Below are 21,537 nucleotides of genomic sequence, written 5' to 3'. Positions count from 1 at the left end.
ACCGAGCCCGGCCCGCCCGCGGCCGCCTGGGAGGGGGCGGGATTGACCCCGCGGGCGATGCACCCACTCTCCGCCGAAGGGGCCGCGCCAGCGCCTCCGGCCTCCCGCGAGCGCCCGCGCCCCTGCCCCGCCCCTTTTCCCCTCCGGCGCCCCCACCCCGCTCCCCTTCCGACGCCTCCGCCTTGCTCCCTCACCCAACGGGCACCTAGGCCGCTCCGGGATCCACCCTCCACCACTCGTCTGGTTGGGAGGCCGCACCCCAGCCCGGACCCGCCCGCGGCCAGCTCCCAGCGTGGGCGGTGGGCGAGGCTCCGGCGGGGTCACGCGTCCCGACCGACCAATAGGCGCGCGGCTCGGGGTGGAGCCCGCCCCCGGCGGCTGCCGGCAGTCCGGCTGGGCGGGTGCAGAGAACGCGTCGGGCAGGGTGAGTGGGGTGCGGCCCGGGGTCCGCAGCAGAGGGGAGCGAGCGGGGGCGGCCGCCAGGTCTCGCGCAGAGCCCCGACCTCCCTCTCTCCTCAGTGCAGGGAGCCATGGAGCGTCTGGTCCAGCGGGTCCGAGACGCTTTCCGGAGCGGCCGGTCGCGCCCCCTGAGGTTCCGGCTGCAGCAGCTCGAGGCGCTGCGCAGGATGGTGCAGGAGCGCGAGAGGGACATCCTGGCGGCCATCGCCTCGGACCTGAGCAAGGTGCGCGCGCGGGTACTTGGCCGTAGTTGTGATGACACCAGGACTGGGGGACGGGGGGATGATCTCCATCGGGAGGGGTGGAGCAGAAGGTGCCCCCACTCTCCCGAGCCGCCCCTCGCTCAGAGACAGCCCCGCGGAGCGTGTTTGCAGACACAGAAGTGCGTGTGTTTTCTGGCTTCTGTCAGTGAATTGCCTTTTATAGTTTTGCCTGTTTTTTCTGTTGCATTTATGGTCCTTTTCCCGTAGGAATTTTTTTATATCTTGGATTTCGGTGATATGTCGGCGTAATATATTGCAGATATTTTTCTCAGAGTCTGTTTCTTGTCTTTTAACTTTGTTTACTGGTTCTTTTGAAGAAAGGTTTATTGGTTGCCGTTGTTGCCCTTAAATTTTCCTCCGTGACTTCGTTTTAGGTCAGTGCTCCTTAAACTGGCGCACTGGCCAATCACTGGGGATCTCGTTCAGAAGGTCTGAGGGGCGGGTCTGAGAGTCTGAGTTTCTAATCAGTTCCCAGGTGATACCATGACGCCTGTTTTGAAACCAAGCTTTGAGTAGCAAGGGTGAGGGTAGGGTTAGGGCATAAATATATTCCCCTGTATTTTCTAATAATATTGTCGTTTTGGTTTTACTTTTTTTTTTAATCGTTGTTAGTATTATAGATATCTCCAACCCCCCACCCCCTTTATGTTTTTACTTTTTATGTTTATTCCACAGGGAACAACATTTTGCTCTGGCTTTGTGAGTCCCCCTCTCCCTCACTTCTCCCAAAAGATTATTTTGAAGGGTAGTAGTATCTTAGTATTAGTAACAACAGGAACTATAAAATTCCCTTTAGTGTGCTTTAGGTGGAGAGGGGCTGTGGTATCAAATAAACAAGATGGAATAATTAAGATTTTTAAAAGTCTGAATCATTCATTCTACAAGCATGAAATGTTTGTGTGAATCTATCTATCCTCCTATATAATAAAACCCTAATATGCAAATTGACTGAACGGCAGAACGACTGATCTCTATGACATGCACTGACCACCAGGGGGCAGACGCTCAATGCAGGAGCTGCCCCTTGGTGGTCAGTGGCCGGGCTCACAGCTGGCAGCGCAGCAGTGGTGGCGGGATCCTCTCCCATCTCCGCAGCAGTGCTATGGACCCCTCATGGGATGTCCGACTGCCAGCTTAGGCCTGCTCTGCACCAGCAGTCAGACATCCCCCAAGGGGTTCTGGACTGCGAGAGGGCGCAGGCCGAACTGAGGGACCGGCCCCCCCCCCTTCCCCATGCATGAATGCTGTGCACCGGCCTCTAGTCTGTATAATAAAAGCCTAAGCGACCAGAACAACTGGTTACTATGATGTGCACTGAACACCAGGGGGCAGATGCTCAGCAGGAGCTGCCCCTGGTGGTCAGTGCGTCATTGCACTCCCACAGGGGGACCGCCGCTCAGCCAGAAGCCAGGCTCATGGCTGGCGAGCACAGAGGTGGTGGTGGGAGCCTCTCCCGCCTCCGCAGCAGCACTAAGGAGTAGCAAGCTGAGCAGTAAGGAGCATTGAGCAGTCGGGTGGTTAGGAGGGAGGGGTCCCAGGCCACACTGAGGGACCCTCCCCCCCATGGGCGTGTGTGTGTGTGTGTGTGTGTGTGTGTGTGTGTGTGTATAAAAGCCAAGCAACCGGAATGACAGAACAACCAGTAGCTATGACATGCAGCGGCCACCCGGCCCGATCAGGGCCCTGATTGCCCCCCCCCCCCCCCTCCGCCCAACCTCCTACAGTCCCTCTCCTGGCCGGCCCGGCCCCTGATTGTCCCCCTTACCCCAATCGGGGGCAGGGCTAGATGGTCAACATCTTGCGTCCCCTCCCCCCGGCCGGCCTGGCCCAGCCCTGATAGCCCCCATTGGGGCAGGCTGTCCAGACCGCACCTGTGCACGAATTCGTGCATTGGGCCTCTTGTTAGTGTGTGTGTGTGTGTGTGTGTGTGTGTGTGTGTGTGTGTATGTATGATTACTAAAGAAATACAGTAACTTCCTTGTCCTTGAGAGTTTTAAATTTGGTTGGGAGACAACACAGATAAAATATGAGAATAGTTATAAACGACTGTATTAGGGTGAAATATTAAGATGCAGGTCAGAAGCATAGTTGCTATGGTTTATAAAGTGTGATCAAGGCAAGCCATTATTAATCAGAGAGGTCATCCTGAAGGTAGTATTTAAGCCTGATTTTAAATGCCTTGGATGAGCAAAGAGGTTTTAGAGGGATTGAGTCTATTAGAGAGGGAGTTAGCAAGTCTGACAGCTTGGAGGTGCAAAAGGAATCTGAATGGCAAGCCCACTGGTCTGATAATGCCAGTTTTCACTGCAGGTGTGCCTGGCCTGAAGTTTTAGACTCGGCTTGAATGTGTCGTACTTATGCAAGGTTTCCTGTGACTCTTCGAACAGAGTGAGCTGAATGCATACAGCCAGGAAGTCATTACCATTCTTGGGGAAGTTGATCTCGTGCTGGAGCAGCTTCCTGAGTGGATTACTGCTAAGCCAGCCAAGAAGAACCTGCTCACCATGATGGATGAGGCCTACATCCAGCCAGAGCCCCTGGGGGTCGTCCTGATTATAGGGGCTTGGAACTACCCCTTCGTTCTCACCATGCAGCCACTGATCGGAGCCATTGCTGCAGGTCTGATGTCAGTTTATGTCTTTATTAGTGACCCGGTGCACGAAATTCGTGCACATTAAAAGGGGATTAATTAGAGGAAATAATTTAATATTGCTATTTTCCCTTTCTCTATAATAGAAGTGTCAGAGATGAAAGAAAATTAGTAAAATGTATATGAAACCCTTCCTCCTGTCAGAGTCTGGGGCTCACCACGGGACCCAGAGTCAAGTCCCCACCCACCCACATGCACCTCAAAATTGCGTGAGACCCAGACCCAGCTGTCCCCTCCCCCACATTGGGCTAGATCCAGACCCAGCCAGTCCCACCCTTGTCAAGCCCTGCCGGGCAGGGGGCATAGCCTCAGGTCCCCTGGCCCGGTGCCAGGACGGGATGGAGGTGGCCTGAGGTCCCCCAGCCCAGACCAGGGTTGGGGGCGTGCCTTGAGGTCCTCCATCAAGCCCCGCCAGGTGGGGCACATGGCCTGAGATACCCTGTCAAGCCCCACTGGGTGGGAGGCATGGCCTGAGGTCCCCCGTCAAGCCCTGCTGGGCAGGGGCACGGCCTGAATTCCCCCAACCCAGCACTGGGGGTACACCTTGAGGTCCCCCATCAAGCCCCACTGGGTAGGGGGCACAGCCTGAGGTCCCCTGTCATGCCCCATAGGGGTGGGGGAGGGCATAGCCTCAGGTCCCTGCTGATTGCTCGTTAAGGCTCCTTATGGGCACTTGGCCTCAGCTGTGGGTGCAGCCATCTTTGTGACAGAGTGATGGTCAATTAGCATATTTCCTCTTTATTAGATAGAATACCTTTTCAGAGGATCCTGTTCTCATTGATTATAAATTAAGGATGGTGGCTAATTAAGTACATTTGCTTTAATGGCATTCCTTGGTTTACACCAGCAGTGTATGGAGAATTTAAGAATATAAAGGCGTAGCTGACAGGCTCAGGAATTGGAGTCAGGCATCCATATTCTAATGTGGTTTCAGTTGCCAGCTGTGGCCGTAGATGAACCATTAGATTCTGTCTGACCATTTCTTCACTCAGATAAGGGCTATGGGAGCAATGCTGGCCTGGGTTTATGCCAAGAGATTAAGGTCTCATTTCTGCAGGATCCAGAATGGCAGCTTTATATTGACAAGGCCTGTTTGCCCAATAATTCCAGGGCAGAGAGGAAAGTCCAGGCGTGGGAGTAGGAGAAAGGTGATGGAAATAGAGAGGAGTGGGGGTGGTTAGTTATCGGAAGATGATGAGAACTAAGAAGTTAGCATTTGAAAAAGAGAAACTGAGATAAGCTCTTATGCTCACACCGAAGAACAGAATTAAGAGCAGCAAAAATAATTGGCATACTTAGCCTGTACTCCCTACATGAACACCATTTTGGTAGCTATTAAAAATTTAATCAAGTATTAGGTGATGCTGTTCTGCTTTTTGCTTTGTTTAGGAAATGCTGTGATTATCAAGCCTTCTGAACTAAGTGAAAATACAGCCAAGATCTTGGCTAAGCTCCTCCCCCAGTATTTAGACCAGGTAAGAATGCCTTGACCGTCTGCAAAACATCTGTTTGTTGTGGGAAACGCCCATTTGACCTCTCTTCCAGTGCCTGTCATTGATGGCTGGGGATCAGTTTGCAGTGTCCTAAGCCTCCAGCAGTTGGCTTGATAAAAGAAGTTAGCTCCAACAAGAACTTAGAACAGCTCAGCTGCTGTGCTATGTGATACATTGGCTTCCTGGGCACTCCTGCTACTTACAGACCCTCTTCTGCCCTTCGGCATTTGGATTAACCTTTGTTTTTAGGTTAATCCTAAGGTGATTTTAGGTGTATTCATTTGGTGAATTACTTAATGAGGGACTAGTTCGGTGCTGGGTTCTGGTCATCTCTTGTCTTAATGGCATATGACTATATAAGAACACTTCGCTTTAAATGGGCCTGTTTGTGGCATGAAGCTACAGGGAGAAAATGGCCTCCCAAACCAGAGTTGTCCCTCAGGTTGAAGTGCTGGCATGTAAGAGTATCAGTGTTGAGTAAAGAAGATGCGCTCCAACCACAGGGTTCCGTCTCTGTTCGAGTCGGAGGTCCTCCTGCCACCATCATGGAGCTGGGGCTGTTTAGTTCGACCTGGAATTGCTACAGGAAGGAGTCCTCACTTCACTGTCATTGAAAGGCAACTTTAAAATATCATACTTGTAGTTGTACGTGTTAACTTATAATAATCTATCTTCGGCCCTTGGAATAATATTGTTCTTTGTTGTCTAACCACAAAACAGGTTTGTTCTAATAGCTGTGGTTATCTAGCGCAGAAGGATGATGAAAACAGAGAGATGTCATGGATTGAGTAGGATTAGAAACCAGAGACAGCGGTTGAAGGGCCTGCTTTGCCCCTCGACAGGGGTAAATTCTTCACTATCTGACTGTCCAGATGGGCATAGTGATGCCCACCCTGCCTCACCTAGCTGTTGGGGCATCAGTCACACAAGCTCTGTAGATTGAGCCATACACAAGTTAAAACTTGAAACAGTTGGGCAGTTGAACTCTGAAGTGAATGAGGACTAATTAGCCCTCCTAATTAGCAGACCAAGTGGAAACATGAGGTCCACAAACCAACTTTTACTTCATGCCAGCACCTCAGAATGTTCTAACACATCTCCCTCTGTCTTCCTCGTCATCTGTCCTCTGTCGCTGCTCTTCATGTCGTTTTTCAAAATGTCCCTTCTTTCATAGTAGTGCTGATGGTAGCACAGTCTTGTAAGGGCTCAGCCCAAAGCTGTGGGACCTCCCAGTAACAGACGAGGAAACTGCCCAAGACACGTAAGCTAGTAAGTCACAAAGTGAAGAGTTAGTCAGATCTGACTTCAAAGCCAGTGTTCCTGCCTGCTGCGCTTTGCACCCCAGTCATTCAGCAGACAGTTACTTGGTTCCCACCATGGGCTGAGCCCTGCGCTGTGTTGTAGAGAGAGAATGTTCAGGTTAAGACATTAAGTAGGGGCCTGTTCTGTGGTCATTCATAGCAGCCACTTTTTTCTCATCTAAATCCTCAGCTTGCACAGTCCCCATCTTACACATTTCCCTGGTCCAGTCCAACCATTTGCTCTCTTCTCTTTTGTGTCTTCATTGCTGAGCTCATGTAGAAAACACTGCACTCTCCAGTCGTCCCACTGTGGGATGATGGCTCTCAGATGCCACTGGCCTCTGTTCCACCCTTGTCCTCCATCTGCTTCCTCTTCTATCCTCATAGGGCTGGTCTCCATGTTTTCACGGTTTTACTGAATATTATATGTCCGTGTTGAAGAAACTGCTCTTTAGACAATTGATTAATTTGGCAATGCAAATGTTTATCTTTTTTTTTTTTTAAGATTTTTAAAAAATTGAATTTGGAGAGAGAGAAGAAGGGAGAGGGAGAGGGAGAGAAACGTTGATCAGCTGCTGCCTGCATGCCCCCCCAGCCCTGGGACGGGGGGTGGTTCGAGCCCTGACTGGGAATTGAACTGGCAACTTTGAGGTGGGTAGGACAACGCCCAACCAGCTGAACCACACCAGCCACGGCTGTTTTTCTTTCTTTAAGGACCTGTATGTTGTCGTTAATGGTGGTGTTGAGGAAACCACCGAGCTCCTGAAGCAGCGATTTGACCACATTCTCTATACTGGAAACACTGCAGTTGGAAAAATTGTCATGGCAGCTGCTGCCAAGCATCTGACCCCTGTGACTCTGGAACTGGGAGGGAAGAGTCCGTGCTACATCGACAAAGATTGTGACCTGGATGTCGCCTGCAGGTGAGGCTGGCCTCCTGACCATGGGGGCTTTCCCAGCATAGTGGGGACTTTTGGTTGATGTATCCTCTTTGTACTGGAACCCTACGCCTCTTGACCCCGAGAGACATGAAGCTTTGGTGGTTGATGTCCTCACGGGTAACAGAATTCTTGCACAAACTGTCTCTTCTGTCACTGCCAGCAGCGATGAGCAGTAGGTCCTCACTCCCTAGGAGTCATGGGAGAGGGTCTTCTGTGCTTGAGATTATAGATCGACAAGAAATTTTACTTTTCTGCTGGTAGGTGATCCAGGAAGTAGGTAATCCAAAGTATTGTGTATGCCTAATAAGATCTTTACATTCCCAACAGAAAGGGTATTCTGTCCATTTCTTAACTGAGCTCCTTTGTTGATAAAACCAGTATTACTTATCTTTTAACTTAGATTAGCATCTTGCATCTGGGAACTAGTAAACAAAAGGTGTCAGGTTCTCTCTGCTAAATCAGGTTTCGCTAGCAGGAAGGACCAAAACGCAGAGGGCTGTGTGCTCAGGGAGGTGTGGCTCTCTCTCCTTCAGAGACACGGAGCAAGGAGGAGGTATAGAGGGTTAGCTGGGGTCCAGGTTGTCTTCGTAAGTAGAAGTCTGCTTGCCAGAATATGGGACTCTCAGTTGGTGAATGTTCGTGTCCCAGACTTTGACCCATCCATGGGCACAGCTCTCCAGGGGAGCGGCTGCTATTCTGCATGCCTGAGCATCCTGCCAGCAGGACTAAAGCCACAGCCAGGAGGGCAGAGCCTGTGTGGAATTCCTGCCATCCCTCATGTCCTTTTGGCTGGAGTGGGGGAGGAAGAGGGTGTTGAGAGGCTATTTCTCTCTTTCTGTAGCAGGCAGAGGTCTCTGCGCGCAAAGGGCTGTTTCCCGTGAGTTGGCATGGGAATTTCCCTGCTCCTTAGAGTACTTCACAACAGCTGGAAAATGCATTCCAAGTTCCAGCCAACTGATTTAGAGACGAGTTCTTAAAATATTTTTATAAAGATTGCCAAGTGCCATGGCTGGTGATCTCAGTGGTTAGAGCATCAGCCTACGCATGGAAGGGTCACAGGTTTGATTCCCAGTCAAGGGCAGGTACCTGGGTCGCAGTTTTGATCCCTGGCCCTGATTGGGGCGCATGCATGGAGACAACCAATCGGTGTCTCTCACATCGATGTTTCTTTCTCTCTCTCTCTCTCTCTCTCTCTCTCTCTCTCTCTCTCTCTCTCTCCCCCTTTCTCCCTTTCTCCCTTTCTCCCTTTCTCCCTTTCTCCCCTCCTCCCCTCCCACTCTCCTTCCTTTCCACGTTCTCTAAAAATCAATGGGAAAATATCCTCTGGTGAGGATTAACAACAACAACGAAAGATTACCAAGTAAGTGTTTGAACACATGTTAGTTGAAAACATTCAAACAACACAAAAGTATGTAACAAATGAAGAGTAGACTTAATCCTGTGGCTCTCTGGGCTTTTCCCCCTTCAGACGCATAGCCTGGGGGAAGTACATGAACTGCGGCCAAACCTGCATTGCTCCCGACTATATTCTCTGTGAACCATCTCTCCAGAGTCAAATCGTGCAAAAGATTAAGGAAACTGTGAAGGTTAGTGTTTAACATGTCTGATGCCGTTGGTTTCATGAAGATGAGTCAGATCAGCTGTTTGCAGGCAGCATCCTCACACCCTCGCTTCCCCTGGAAAATCTCAGTAGTTTATGTGACTGCATTAACCCACTGGCTAATTAAAAATGCTCCGCACCCTTTCCGTGGAGTGTCTGCTGGGAGTAAGGTTAGGTTGGTGTTAAGTCCACTTGTCTAGTTGATTTGCTGATGGATAAACTGGTTAGTTGTGGTATATGCTTTAAAACAGCAATTTCAGCCTTTTTCATCTCCTGGCGCACAAACTAATTACTGAAATTCTGCAACACACCCCAAAAATTTTTTTTTCCTAATTTGACAAAAAAAAAATTAGGTATATTTTGATTCCTTCACACTGGACAGCTGTTGTTGTGTTCGCTGTTGTCATTTTTTTATCAGAAAAGCTAAAGGGAAAGAGGTCAGTGCCCCTGACTAAGTAGTCAGGTATTGCACGTTTTAAAAATGCTTGCTGCACACCGGGTAAATGACTATATGTGTGGTTTTGAGAGAATGTTGCCCGTTCTTTGAGTGTAATCAGGTGGCATAGTGGTCATGCCAATTAAAGTTGTCAGTGCTTGTGTATGTAGAGTGTTTGGAGGAGTGAGTTAATCAACCACCTGTTTATAGTATGTTCTTGACATGGTTATTGGTCTTCCAGGTGTTTAAAGTAAAGATCTCTAGGGAGGAAATCAAGGAAGGCTGTATGGGAGTGTCCTACTGCCTTGAAGAAATACATGATTTGGATTGAAGAAAGGAAGGGATAAACCAGTGTGACGAGTTCCCTGGTGGGAGGGGTCACTAAGCCCCCTGGGTGGGAGGAATTATTGGAACCATCATTGTTCACTTGACAGGTGCTAACTGAGCACTGAACAGAAGGATCCAGAACACCAGAGAGCACCGTTTATGACCGAGAACAGAAACCACACCACAGTCCCCACAACCAGGAATTTAGGGAAGTGCACTGCTCCAGGCAGGGTCACTGGCCTCAGATGCCAAGGGGCTTGGACAGAAGTGATGGGATGGAAGATGGAGCCAGACAAGGAGAAAATGAAAGGAGAATTGGCCAGACTCGGGGGATGTGAGATGGCAAAGAGGGGATTAAAACCCTTATGAGACGAGTACTTGAGAATTGGAGAAGTCATACTGGTTGAGAATGGTGACAAACCCAGCTTCAAAGGAGTAAGACCCTGTGGCCTTTGAGACATTTATTCTCTGAACACAGTAGTTCTCAACTGAGGTCACCAGGGAGCCGTGTAAGAACAGTTCTGGTCCTCACCCTCCAGCTGTGGTTCAGTTGGTCTGGGGTCTCCAGGTGATTCTAAGGTGCCACCAGCATGGGAAACCGTGGTTGGTGGCACTGGGTGGTGGGGGGGGGGGGGGCGCCAGGAACATACATGTCAACAAGCTGCTGGGATGATTCTTGTTTGTTTGGGGGGTGGGTTGGTTTGTCTGATTTGAGAGGATGTTTATTAAAGCTGGGGCAGTGAAATAAGGGAGGGCTTAGGAGAGAAGGAAGCAGCAGGAGAGCCGGGGCCGGGCTGATCTGGCTCTCTGGGAAGTCAGGGAAAAGGGGCCTTGGAGACAGGTTCAGGGGTCAGCCCGGGATGGGCTGCCACTGCCCATTGCTCCCCTGGTTGCAAGTCTCCTGGGGTTCCTTGGAGTTTAGGAGGTGCCTGCCTGAGAGGGAAGGAAGGCGTGGCTGCTCCTGCTTGGAGATTCTTACCCAGACTTGAGCTGTGTGTGGAGGGTGGGTGAGCAGTGCTCATTTTGATTGGAGAGTAAATTGAGAGCTTTCATAAGGCTTTGAAGTGATGCAGCAATTCAGTAATTTCGTTTGTTTTACATAATAATATTGATTTATGGCCTTTGAGGTTTTTTGCCTTGTTTAATTGACCAGGCTGTATTTGGATCTTCTGAGTGATTGCCCTGTCGTCTGTGACGGTTGGAAATGCCCGTCTAGAGAACATGGAAAACAATGGAAAAGCGCAAAGCTCAGCGACCTGCATGAAAAGGGCTAGATGGCAAATATTCTAGGCTTTGCAGGTCATGGGGTCTCTGCTGCAGCCACACAGCTCCGTGCAGGGAGCAGTCACAGCCATAGGGAAACAGGGTCCTCAGATGGAGCAAGACCTTCTACCTGCTCTCGCGGCCCCGCTCGGGCCCACAGGGAGACGCAAGAGATCCCTCTGAGCCCAGAGACTGGAGAATGACAAACGTGTGCAGCTGCTTGAACTGCTGTCCTTGACATGCCAAGAGGCCTGGATGTACCACTATTGCAGATTCTCCGTGACTTGCAGTGGGTGACCTCTGATAAGCCATTATAAGTTGGAAATATAAGTGGAAATTGATTTGGCACCTAACCTGCTGAACATCCTCGCTTAGTGCAGCGGAACTTAAACGCGCTCAGCCACTCACATTGGCCTGCTTTTGGACGCAGTCACCTCACTGCTGCTGCTGCTGCCCACACCTCACTGGCCCGGGAGAAGATCAAAGTTCGAAATACACTTTCTACTCAAGTTGTACCACTTTTGTACCATCATAAAGTCAAAAAATCTGAAGTTGAACCCTCAAAGTTGGGAACAGTCAGTACTATTAAAGCACTTGGTGGGGTGGAATGTGATGATTTTTGAGCATGAGTGGATTTTGTGCTTGTAAAGAAATTGAAATAAGGGTCTTTTGTGACAGTGAAACACTATTGTTTTAAATAGGAATTTTATGGAGAAAATATAAAGGAGTCTCCTGATTATGAAAGGATCGTCAATCTTCGTCACTTTAAGAGGCTCCTGAGTTTGCTTGAAGGACAGAAGATAGCTTTTGGTGGGGAGACTGATGAGGCCACCCGCTACATAGGTAAGGGGAGCCCCCTTCCTCATGGGAGAAGGCAGCTTGACAGTATTTATTGACACTAAGCAAACAGATATTTAGTGTAAAATAAACTTAAATGCACTTCGGGTAAACTGTAAAGATGATCACACACACACACACACACACACACACACACACACGTTGAATTAAACCACTTGTGTGGCACTAGCTTTTCTGTGTTTACGCATAGTTTTCTTCCTACCTACCCTGAGAAGCAGAACTCTGGAATTACTTCCAGTTTACGCCTGGAAAAACGGCTCAAAGAAATAGCCTAGCCATCATTCCACAACTAGCCATTGGCAACGCTTTCGCAGAAATTATTTTTTGATCTGTCATGCTTGACATTATTTGTTTACTTTCTGTGGCTTTTATTTTCTGCCATAGATCTGTATTAGTTTTGAATTTTAAGCACTTTTTCCAAAGTAACATATAACAGAAGAATGACACATTTAGTTGGCAAAAAAGCTGCCCTAACCAGCTTTACTTCTCTCTCTCATTAGATAGGATGCTGCGCATTACAAAAACCCCACTTAAAACTTACAGGGCTCAAACCATAAGGAACACTGTGTTCTCAGATAAGGAGCAGCCGAGTGCCGGCCTGTGAATTCAGTGGCTCAGTCATACCTCAGGAAGCCCCAGTTGTTGGTATTTCTGTCCCCCCATCCTCAGCGTGTTGGCTTGCCCACCGCTCGCTAATCAGTGGCCGGAGAAAGGGCATTCATGATGAGCTCAGACTAGTCAGGAGGTTTCCTCTGACCTGGAGTCAGAGTCACTTTTTCTGAGCTCATGCTATACCAGGAGGGTGGACACCCAAACCGAGCCCGTTCTCTGCCCCGGGGAAGCATGCATGGGGGTGCACATGTACACCCCTGAGTGCTGGCAAGACTGTCCACCGTGCTGCCAGGACCTGGTTGGAGACAGGGAGTAAAGGAGGGGCATAGTCACTGCTGTCAGGTGCTTCCTTTAGTTGACCGCCCAACGTGTGACAGGTCCTGGGGTGTGCTGCCCGGGATGGCACGGCATGAGGCTGGGGTGCTCGCCAAGCTCCTTCCGCATCCACAGTGCCTCCCTGTGCCCCTGCCCACAGTGGATGGAGCACTGACTGAGGGTGAGGGAACCTTGGCCACTTAAGTATGTTTTCTTAATGTGTAACGGAATGGACTGCAGCTCAGTGATACTCTGCAGGAAAGCACTGGTTAAGAAATGTTGATGTGACCCACAGAGGGGCTGTCTGTGCTCCCAGAGAGATGTACACACCTCCTGTCAGGCACGTGCTGTGGCCAGGGTGAAACATGAGTAGGCCACATTCAGGCACAGCTCTTTCTCTTGGTTTGCATGATGACCCCGAGTCACGTGCTTGGAGACATTCAGTTAGTACTGGCTCGTCTCATTCTCAGGGCTTTTCCACAGTGGGTCCCTGGGGGAGGGAAGGGATGGTGGGGTGGCCTGCTGAAAGGTAGGCGGGATTTTGCATCTCTGTCTCCTATAGCATTTTCATTTGCTTATTTTGTTTTCAGCCCCAACAATACTTACTGATGTTGACCCTGAAACCAAGGTGATGCAAGAAGAAATTTTTGGACCAATTCTTCCAATATTGCCTGTGAAGAATGCAGATGAAGCCATAAAATTCATAAATGACCGTGAAAAGCCATTGGCTTTCTATGTGTTTTCTCGTAACAACAAGGTAAACGTTACAGAGCAAAGCACACTCTCGCAGCCACTACTGTAAATTGTGTCCCTCTTTGCAGCAGAGCTAGTGGCTTATTTTGTGTGATACTAGGACCCACCACCTCTTCTCGGGAGGCGTGGGGCTGTGGTGACAGTGCCGTACACCTTGGGGATAGGTCTCCAGGGTGAGTGTCCGACACCTCCCCTGTAATTGGGAGCCTCATGGACCAGCATTAGAAGCTTTTCTGACATTAATCCACTGGGCGTTTCTGTGTGAGAGCCCCCCTTACCAAGCAGCGTGCCACCGCTCGGGCTGTGGGGCAGGGGTCTCTGGTGCTGCCGGGGAGGTGGTGCAATGTCTGCAGGTCCTCGTTGCTGAGCGCTGGCAAGAGCTGGCCACCTCGTTTGCTGCTTGCCGTTGATGGGGAGCGTCCTGGCAGGGGTGTGAGCACTGTGCACATGTGACCCCAGCCTGCGCAGCCCCACCCCTTTTCTGAGTGGCTTGCCTACTTGCATTAAAGGGGGCTGGCTGCTGCTGAGGGTCGGTGGCCTCGAGGTGGGTGCGTGGGGTCCAGAGGCCTCCGCGCTCAGGTGCGGGGAGATGGTGTGCGGGCTGCGTGGAGAGCGGGCTGTCCACACGCGCAGGCCTGACATCTCAGAGGCCGTAGGCGTGGTGATGCGGCTGGAAGCTCAGGTCCCCGGCAGGCACGCTCGGTGGGTGGCCTGTACACAGTCCCCACAGCGGTTCCTGTGAAGAGCTCCGGGCTTGTCGGCTCCCACGTGACGTGGCACGTACCGCCAGGTCTCTCTTTACCCATTCAGATCTTAGGACAGCCATTTCTTTAGAAACTGGCAAATAAGTCTTACATATTTGTTACATTTCATAAAAACTAAATGACATCTAGAAGTCATATTCTATATCTTAAAGCAGAGATAGAGAAGTATTGACAGTTTTAAAAAACCAGAGTACAGTCCGAACTCTCCCTTATTTTTAAAAAGACTGCTACCATTTTGGGGAGTCCAGCTCTAAGAGGGCGATCCGGGGCTGCCTCCCGTGAAGTGCCTGTGAAGTTCAATAGGGATCGCATTTGCTGTCTGCCCTGTGCGGGCGCCTCTCCTTGTTCGGGCTCATGGTTTGAGAAGAGCAGGGGCTCCCCGAGTTCTATTGGAGGTGAAGCGCGGTGCCCCCACGCCCGCGTGCAGCCTGAAGCACTGACCCAGCCTCGCTCTGTCCCTCAGCTCGTCCAGCGGATGATTGACTGCACGTCCAGCGGGGGTGTCACGGTCAACGACGTGATCATGCACTTCACGCTCAGCTCTCTGCCCTTCGGAGGCGTGGGTGAGTGTCCCCGCTGCCGCTCCCCCCACCCCAGCCGCGCTCTCCGCAGGTGGTCCTCTCCTCAGTGCCTCGCATCCCCCGGTGGCAAGTCCTCTTCTCCCTGCAGGCCCCCTGCTGGGGTTCATCTCTGTCCTGCCACCCACCTTTCATCCTGAGCAGCACCTGCCACAGGCTGTAATTATTTTGTTCCTTTCGTTGCTTTACGTGTTGATTGTCCTTCTCCCAGATTTAGGGGATTTTTGGAGCCAGCAGTCAGGTCCCCCCATCTTGGTTAGGGAGGTAGTGAGAATGCCAGGAGCGCAGTGCCAGGGCTGCTCGCCCTGAGCTGTCCCCCGGGCACTCACCTCGGTGGCGCCCTTTGGGCTGGGACCCACCTGCCTCTTTCACACCTGGGAGGACTGACTCAACTTTTTATGTTTTCCTTTGGGATCTAGGTGGTGGCTTCCCTGTTACCTGTCAGAGATAGTACAAACTGACAAGTGCACACACCTCCCGATAGCAAAAACACACAACAAAAGCCTCTGTCTTAAACACAGCGCCTCTTCCCTCCCTCTTAACACAGCGCCTCTTCCCTCCCTCTTAACACAGCGCCTCTTCCCTCCCTCTTAACACAGCGCCTCTTCCCTCCCTCTTAACACAGCGCCTCTTCCCTCCCTCTTAACACAGCGCCTCTTCCCTCCCTCTGCCGTGACATAAACAACTGCATGGACATCACATGGCCCGCTTGGCCTGGTAGCACCTATCCAGGTTAAGGCAAGCCTCTCCCAAGAAGCCCGGCTGCCTTCCACGATGCCAGGGCCCTCGCAGGATGTGCACGCACTGCCAGTGCCCAGTGCGTGACTAACATGTGAGGGGCGGGGCGGGGGTTGCAGGATCCAGACTGGCTGGGTGGTGGTTTGGGCGAGCATGGTGGCAGAGAGCTAGTGGAAAGGGAGGGATCTTTTGGGGGTTGAGCAACATGATTTGCTGATGGATTGGATGTGTTTGAGTGTGGAGAGAGTGGTGAAGGAAGGAAATGATGGTTAGTGAGATTTGGGCTGTAGTTATGTGGTCTCGCTGCCCACATCCTTCAAGGATTAGAGTAGACTCCATTGTGTCTGGTTGCTCAGTGCCCGCAGGATCCCGGCTCCCCCCGGCAGGGGCAGCCGAAGACTCCAGTTGCGCCCTGCGAGGCCACAGGGCCGCTAAGTGCTGATCCAGGGACGGGCTCAGTCCTGTCTGAGTGGGTACAGTTGGCACCATTGACCAGACCCTCTTCTTTATTACAAAACAAACCTTCCCCCCAAATGCGAAAGGCATTCAGGCTTAGTAAGAAAACTGGGAAAGATGGAAGAGCCCAAAGAAACACTCAGATTACCTATAACCCACTGTTTAAAGATAACCTCTGGTGTGTGTCTTCAGAGTACTTTTCAAAATGCTTATCTTTGGATCCATATCGCGGATTTCCCTGCAGCTCAGCTGCCATCTAAGTGCTGGGCCAGTGAACTGCCTCCCGCCCTGGGTGCCCGGGCTGCGCCACGGTGCCAGACACGTGATGGCCTGCGCCACGGCGCCAGACACGTGTCTGTCCAGCACACACAGAAGATTCGAGAAATGAAAACTGGCCCAGAGCATGGCTTTTGAGAGGGCAGAGACTTACACTTGCCTGTCACCACCCAGCGGTGTCGCCGGTCATCCTGGTCTTGGGTACTTTCTTGGAGCTTGGAGGAAGCCAGTGGGTGCGTAAGGCTGTGGAGTGGAGCCACGTGGCCGGTCTGGGCTCCATCCTGGCTTTACATTTTCACCTCGGGCAGTTCCCGCCCCTGCTGGCTCCCTTCCCCTCGGGACGTGGGGGTGGTGAGTGAGGTTAGAGGCCGCACAGCACTGTCCCTGGCATCATGAGAGCCCTGCTGGGGAGCGTCCTGTTTTATAGGGAAACCGCCTGGTGGGGACGCTGGGAAGAGTGTCCTGAGAAGAGCCTGGCACCGGCTCAGAGGTGGAGCCGGTCCGAGGCAGCAGTGCCGCCTGCAGCGCAGCCATGGTGTCTGTTCCCTGTATTTCAGGTTCCAGTGGGATGGGAGCTTATCACGGAAAACATAGTTTCGATACTTTTTCTCATCAACGTCCCTGTTTATTGAAAAGTTTAAAGAGAGAAAGTGCTAACAAACTCAGATATCCCCCCAACAGCCAGTCAAAGGTGGATTGGGCAAAATTCTTCCTTTTGAAACGATTCAGCAAAGGAAAACTCGGTCTCCTGCTCCTCGCCATCCTGGGTGTGGTGGCTGCCGTGCTGGTCAAGGTAAGTCCCGCAGCGCATGCTGGCGTCGGGTCTTGCCTGGTGGCCGCCAGCTGCATTCCTGTTGGGGGGGCGGGCTCCTCGGATCTTTTCATTAACTCTGGCTCAGATTAAGGCAGTGGGCAGGCATGGCCTGCTGGTCAGCCTCCTGTTTTTGCAAAAAGGTTGGGGCACAGCCACGCCCTCGCTGGCGTGACCTCTCGCTGCTGTTGTGCTGAGACTAGTGGCCACAGAGCCCAGGTCCGCGGCACAGTCGCGACCTCTGGTCTCAGACTTCATGCCACAAGAACCGCCTAGCTGGCTCTGAGCTTCCTAACCCTCTGCCTTTGCTCCTGGTGCCTCCCTTTCAGTTTCGTTCTTGAATTGCCTGAGAGGGAGGAGGAGTCCTGGTGGCCATGGTGGCGGTGAGCAACTTCGGTGAGGGAGGTCTGAGTGCTTTCTCTCCAGGTTTGACTCCCATAGAACATCTCTCTTTGGTGACTAGCGGCATAGCGACGAGCTAAGGCCCTGACCACCACCTCCCAAGGCATGTGTGTCCTTGAGGTGCGGGCGATGTGAGCTGAGGTGGAAGGGAAGGCAGTGGTTCTGGGGGCTGTCACTCCGCCACCCGAGGCTGCATTGAAGGGACACCATCTGTGAAGAGCAGGCTTGAGAGAGGCGGAGCTCGAACATGCAGTGGGAATAGCATGTGTGTGTATCTGTGTTTTGTTCCACTTGAACTCGGGGTCTGGCTCATCTTACAGCAGCATGGCTTTGGTGGAATCGGAGATCCCAGCTGCATTTGAGGTCATCTGGGTTTTCTCAGAAACACCGGGCTGTACTGAGGAGGGAGGCCCTGCTGGGCTTCCTGGCCGCCCCGGGAGCCGTGTGAGCGGACATGTCAGAAACCAGCTGTCAGTGGGAGTGAGGTAGGGACTTCTCCTTCTCTTTCTGCAGCGGGCTTGGGGCTATGGAAGAAACAGTGTTCATTTGCCTTCGATTATGACGTTGGGCAAGGCCTTTCCTTAGGCCTCAGCACCCTGACCTGTAGCGCGAGGGGGAGGCATCAGGCTCCCAGGTCACTTCCAGCTCCGCCTCTCAGGTCTCAGCACTGTGAGCTGGTGTGTGAGGGTAGTTGTTCAGGTTGGTTGAATTCACTGTGAGACTATGTAAAGATTTGGTTTTCTTTTCCTCTTAGCTGCTTCTCTGCTATTCTTTCTGAGCTTTTATCCATTTTTTTAAAATCACCTTTTATTGTAAATAAATGACGGAGCCTATATTGGTCATTTACTTGAGGAATCTTTATTATAATTATGTGTGGATGTGATTGTAGAATTAGGATGGACTTAAAACACTTTTTAAAAATCCTCTCCCAAGGATATGTTTTTACTGATTTTAGAGAGAGAGGAAAGGAGAAGGAGAGAGAGACAGAAACATCAATGTGAGAAAGAAACATCATTTGGTTGCCTCACACACGCACCGACCAGGATCAAACCCGCAACATTTGGAGTCAGGACGATGCTCCAACCACCTGAGCCATGTGGCCAGGGTAGGTCAGAAACACTTACTAGTAAATGGAAAACAGAAAGTGTGAGTGCTACCTCCAAAGAGAGCCTTTCAGGTCTCGGGGCAGCTTTCACAGACATTGGAGCACACGCACACAAGTACACAAAGCTCCAGTGAAGTGCAATATCAGCTGCAGGAAGCATTGCGGAGGGCATGAAAAGGGTCAGGGCTAAAGAAGGCTAACGTTGACAAGTGTCATTCGGCCTTTGAAAATTAAATATGACCGTTGAACTCTAAGGTGTGTGTGGCAGCGCTTCTTCAGCCTCAGTAGTATGGATTGGAGTTAGTAGGACTTTGAAATTTTAGTAGTATTTTTAATTAATTTTTAAAGGGCAAGAGAGAGAGAGAAACATTGACTTGTTATTCCACTTCCTTATGCGTTCATTGGTTGATTGCTTGTATGTGCTCTGGCCCAGAAGCAAGCCCTCAGCCTTACGGTATCAGGATGGCGCTTTAACGGGCCGAGCTCCCGCCCCTGATGAAGTCTTAGTGGCCGGCAACTGTTTAGCAGTTTTCAGATTTCACCTATAGGCTGTGGCTTCCTGCTTGCAATGTGAGGACAGTGAATCAGCATTTCAACTCCTGTCTCTGCCAGTGCTGTCCCACTGGCACGGAGCGGGATGCCGCCCGCACCACCCGTGTGGTTACAGGTGTTTGGGGAAGAGCATAATCTCCACCCCAGTTCAAACCGCACTGAGACTTCTGAGGGATACGCGGCCTTTTATGTAACGCGTTTGGAGTTCGCATACTCAGCTCACGTTCCAGGCTGGTTGGGTAGGTTTTAAACCAGCAGAGTAACCGGGTCTCTTTCTCCTCTCTCCAGGCTGTATACTACTGAAGAGTGATCCTGTTCCGCCTCCTCGCTGTCCCCACTGAATTATTCCTCTGTGAAGTAGTTAATGAAGCCATAGCTTTAGCATCCTACCAAAAACGAAAAGAGAATATGCAGCACTGAAATCAACCCTGACGTCATTGCCAAGCGCCATTAATGCAGCTTGCATTTCAGCCAAATCCCAGCATTCCCCACTGAGGACACTCAGAACCTGCTCTAGACTGTGCTGCCCGGTTGGTGCCAGGGAAGGAGAATGTCTGGAGCTACCCCTGCATTCCCTGGGAGCTTAAAGGAGTCTCGGAACCAGCTCAGGGACTGCCTCCCCCCAGTTCATGGGACATGGGACACCCCACCCCATCCCTGCTATTGCCTCTATCACTCTGGAAGCTTTCAAGAGTTCAGTCCAGAGAGATGAGGATAGATTGTCCCAGGCTCTAGAACCGGGGGAGTGGGGTCCCTGTCCCTCATTCACCCCTTGGGACTTGCGGACCTGACCTCCACGAAGTGGCCCACCCGTCAGACGTGCCGCCTGACCAGAGGTGCTCCTTAGTTCTCGTCCACTCACCGTCCTGCCTTGTGTTTGGTTTGTGGCATCTCTGGTCCCTGCCCACAGAGGCTTGTGACGGTAACCCCGAAGCACCTTGTAAATCCTAGGACCTCCTGGAAGACAGTGCCCGTTTCATTCGGGTGTCACCTGTCACTCGCACGGTGTAGGCGTTATAGGATCTACATCTTACAAAACCTAACTGGCAAGTTTAAATGTAGTAGTAGAAGTGCTGTACTTACAACAATTCTTATCCTCTGTCAGGGCCCTGAAATTGCAAGTTAGTGGTTTTCCAAGGATAGATCTTAAAATTTTTTATTTCTGTAGCACAATTCAAGTAAATTTCACTTTTTTAAGCTTTAGAGAGGCCCCTTTTGGGGAACCCATTTCCTGTCTGTCTTGGACAGGAGGCCTTGAATGCTCAGGACCTCAGGGTGGGTCATTTGGAGAAATCTGCAGGAGGACTTGACGCCATAGCAGTTGGCCAGGCTGAGGGGATAGAGGACCAACAGCTCTCCTGAGGGTGGCAGGACCTGCGGGGCCTCAGCCGGGGATGTGCTAAAGAGGAGCCCAGAGGAGGGCGGGCTCCCCTCGGGGCCTGCTGAGGGACTGGTGGCCAGAGCCCCACCTTCCCCCCATTTGAAACAGACTCGGCCCACTCGAGAAAATGGAATTTACTTGATGGAATGTATAATCAGATTTGTTGAATGAGTTTGTTCCATCAAGACTGTCTGAAGTATATCTTTATCACAGAATGAGGCGTCAAGAATTAATCACTACACTGGTTTAGGAAAAAGTTGCTTAATCTGTAACAATAAAATAATCAATTTCAATATGGCATTTTCATTTAGTAAATTGTAATTATAATTTCTAGTTAAACTAAATTATTGGCTTGTCTAGTAGTATATTCTGCTTCAAAATAAACGATTATATTTTATGAAAGTAGTATGATTTCCATAACATTTTTAGTGTGGAACCTCAGATGTGATCTTTGGGAGAAAATTCTTTGATCCAACTATAAATACATATTTTGTCTTTACCAAAGGTGGTGTCTCAACTTTCTGTAAGACATACGTCCTCATTTTAAATTCTAGCTAAGGAGAATTTCTCAAGCTTTGCTTTCTGACCTTTTTGAGTTTTTTTTTTTGTGTGTTTTTTTTAAATACCTATGTAGTAAATAGTTTTTTTCCAACTATATCCTCTGGGCTGTTGTAATTGATAATAAGAAATGGATATGGTCTTTGTCCCTGTTCCTGCCACAGAATTCCTAAGTGATGAGAGTGACTAAGGTGTCTTGTTAATGTTAATGATGTGGATTTTAGAACAGGGCCTAAGGATGAGGGATGGGAGATGGTTGCCAAGGAAACCAGCTGTGTGATTAGAGGGGTGGAACTTCCCCCCTAGACCTCATAGGGGGAGGGGTGCTGGAGGGTGAGTTAAGTCACCGGTGCCAATGGTTCGATCAGAGCCTCTGATGAAGCCTTCATAAAGCCCCAAGGCCAGGAGTGGGGACCACGGGGAGACAGTGGCAGGGAAGCCCTCCCCCTTTCCCTGCTCTGTCCATCTCCCATCTGGCTGCCCTTGGGCCTGAGGAGGGGTCCCTGGAACCTCCCATCTGTGTCTGGTTGGTCAGCAGCTCAGGCGACACCTGGACTTGTGTTCAGAGCCTGAAGTTGCCGGTGAGGGCGGGGGGCGGGGGCGGGCGTATCTAGTGGGACGCAATCCCTGACCTGTGGGATCTGA

At 50.9% G+C, this 21,537-nt stretch overlaps 1 protein-coding gene across 9 annotated transcripts; it reads left to right on the top strand.

The window, feature by feature from the left end:
* The first annotated feature begins 306 nt into the window (after window positions 1-306).
* Window positions 307-20,838, top strand: LOC308252471 (aldehyde dehydrogenase family 3 member A2). 9 transcript variants are annotated; one of them, XR_013961036.1, is made up of 12 exons: window positions 307-424; window positions 520-683; window positions 3,110-3,341; window positions 4,762-4,847; window positions 6,881-7,089; window positions 8,576-8,693; window positions 11,435-11,576; window positions 13,109-13,275; window positions 14,499-14,598; window positions 16,641-16,876; window positions 17,617-17,781; window positions 19,242-20,838. XR_013961036.1 is itself a non-coding variant. In XM_080677142.1 (12 exons), the coding sequence occupies exons 2-12, from the start codon at window positions 531-533 to the stop codon at window positions 19,261-19,263; spliced, it is 1,458 nt and encodes a 485-aa protein (XP_080533268.1). In that variant the 5' UTR covers window positions 330-424; window positions 520-530; the 3' UTR covers window positions 19,264-20,838. The 9 variants fall into 9 exon arrangements, 7 of the variants coding, with proteins under 7 accessions (XP_080533268.1, XP_080533269.1, XP_080533266.1 ...); XM_080677142.1 differs by having other exon boundaries at window positions 330-424; window positions 16,813-16,876; XR_013961037.1 differs by having other exon boundaries at window positions 364-424; window positions 525-683.
* Window positions 20,839-21,537: the final 699 nt, after the last annotated feature.

This window comes from Plecotus auritus (genome assembly GCF_963455305.1).
Source record: "Plecotus auritus genome assembly, chromosome: 7".
Taxonomy (NCBI): Eukaryota; Metazoa; Chordata; class Mammalia; order Chiroptera; family Vespertilionidae; genus Plecotus; species Plecotus auritus.
The sequence above is the reverse complement of the archived record's forward strand: the minus strand, read 5'-3'. Positions and strand labels throughout refer to the sequence as shown.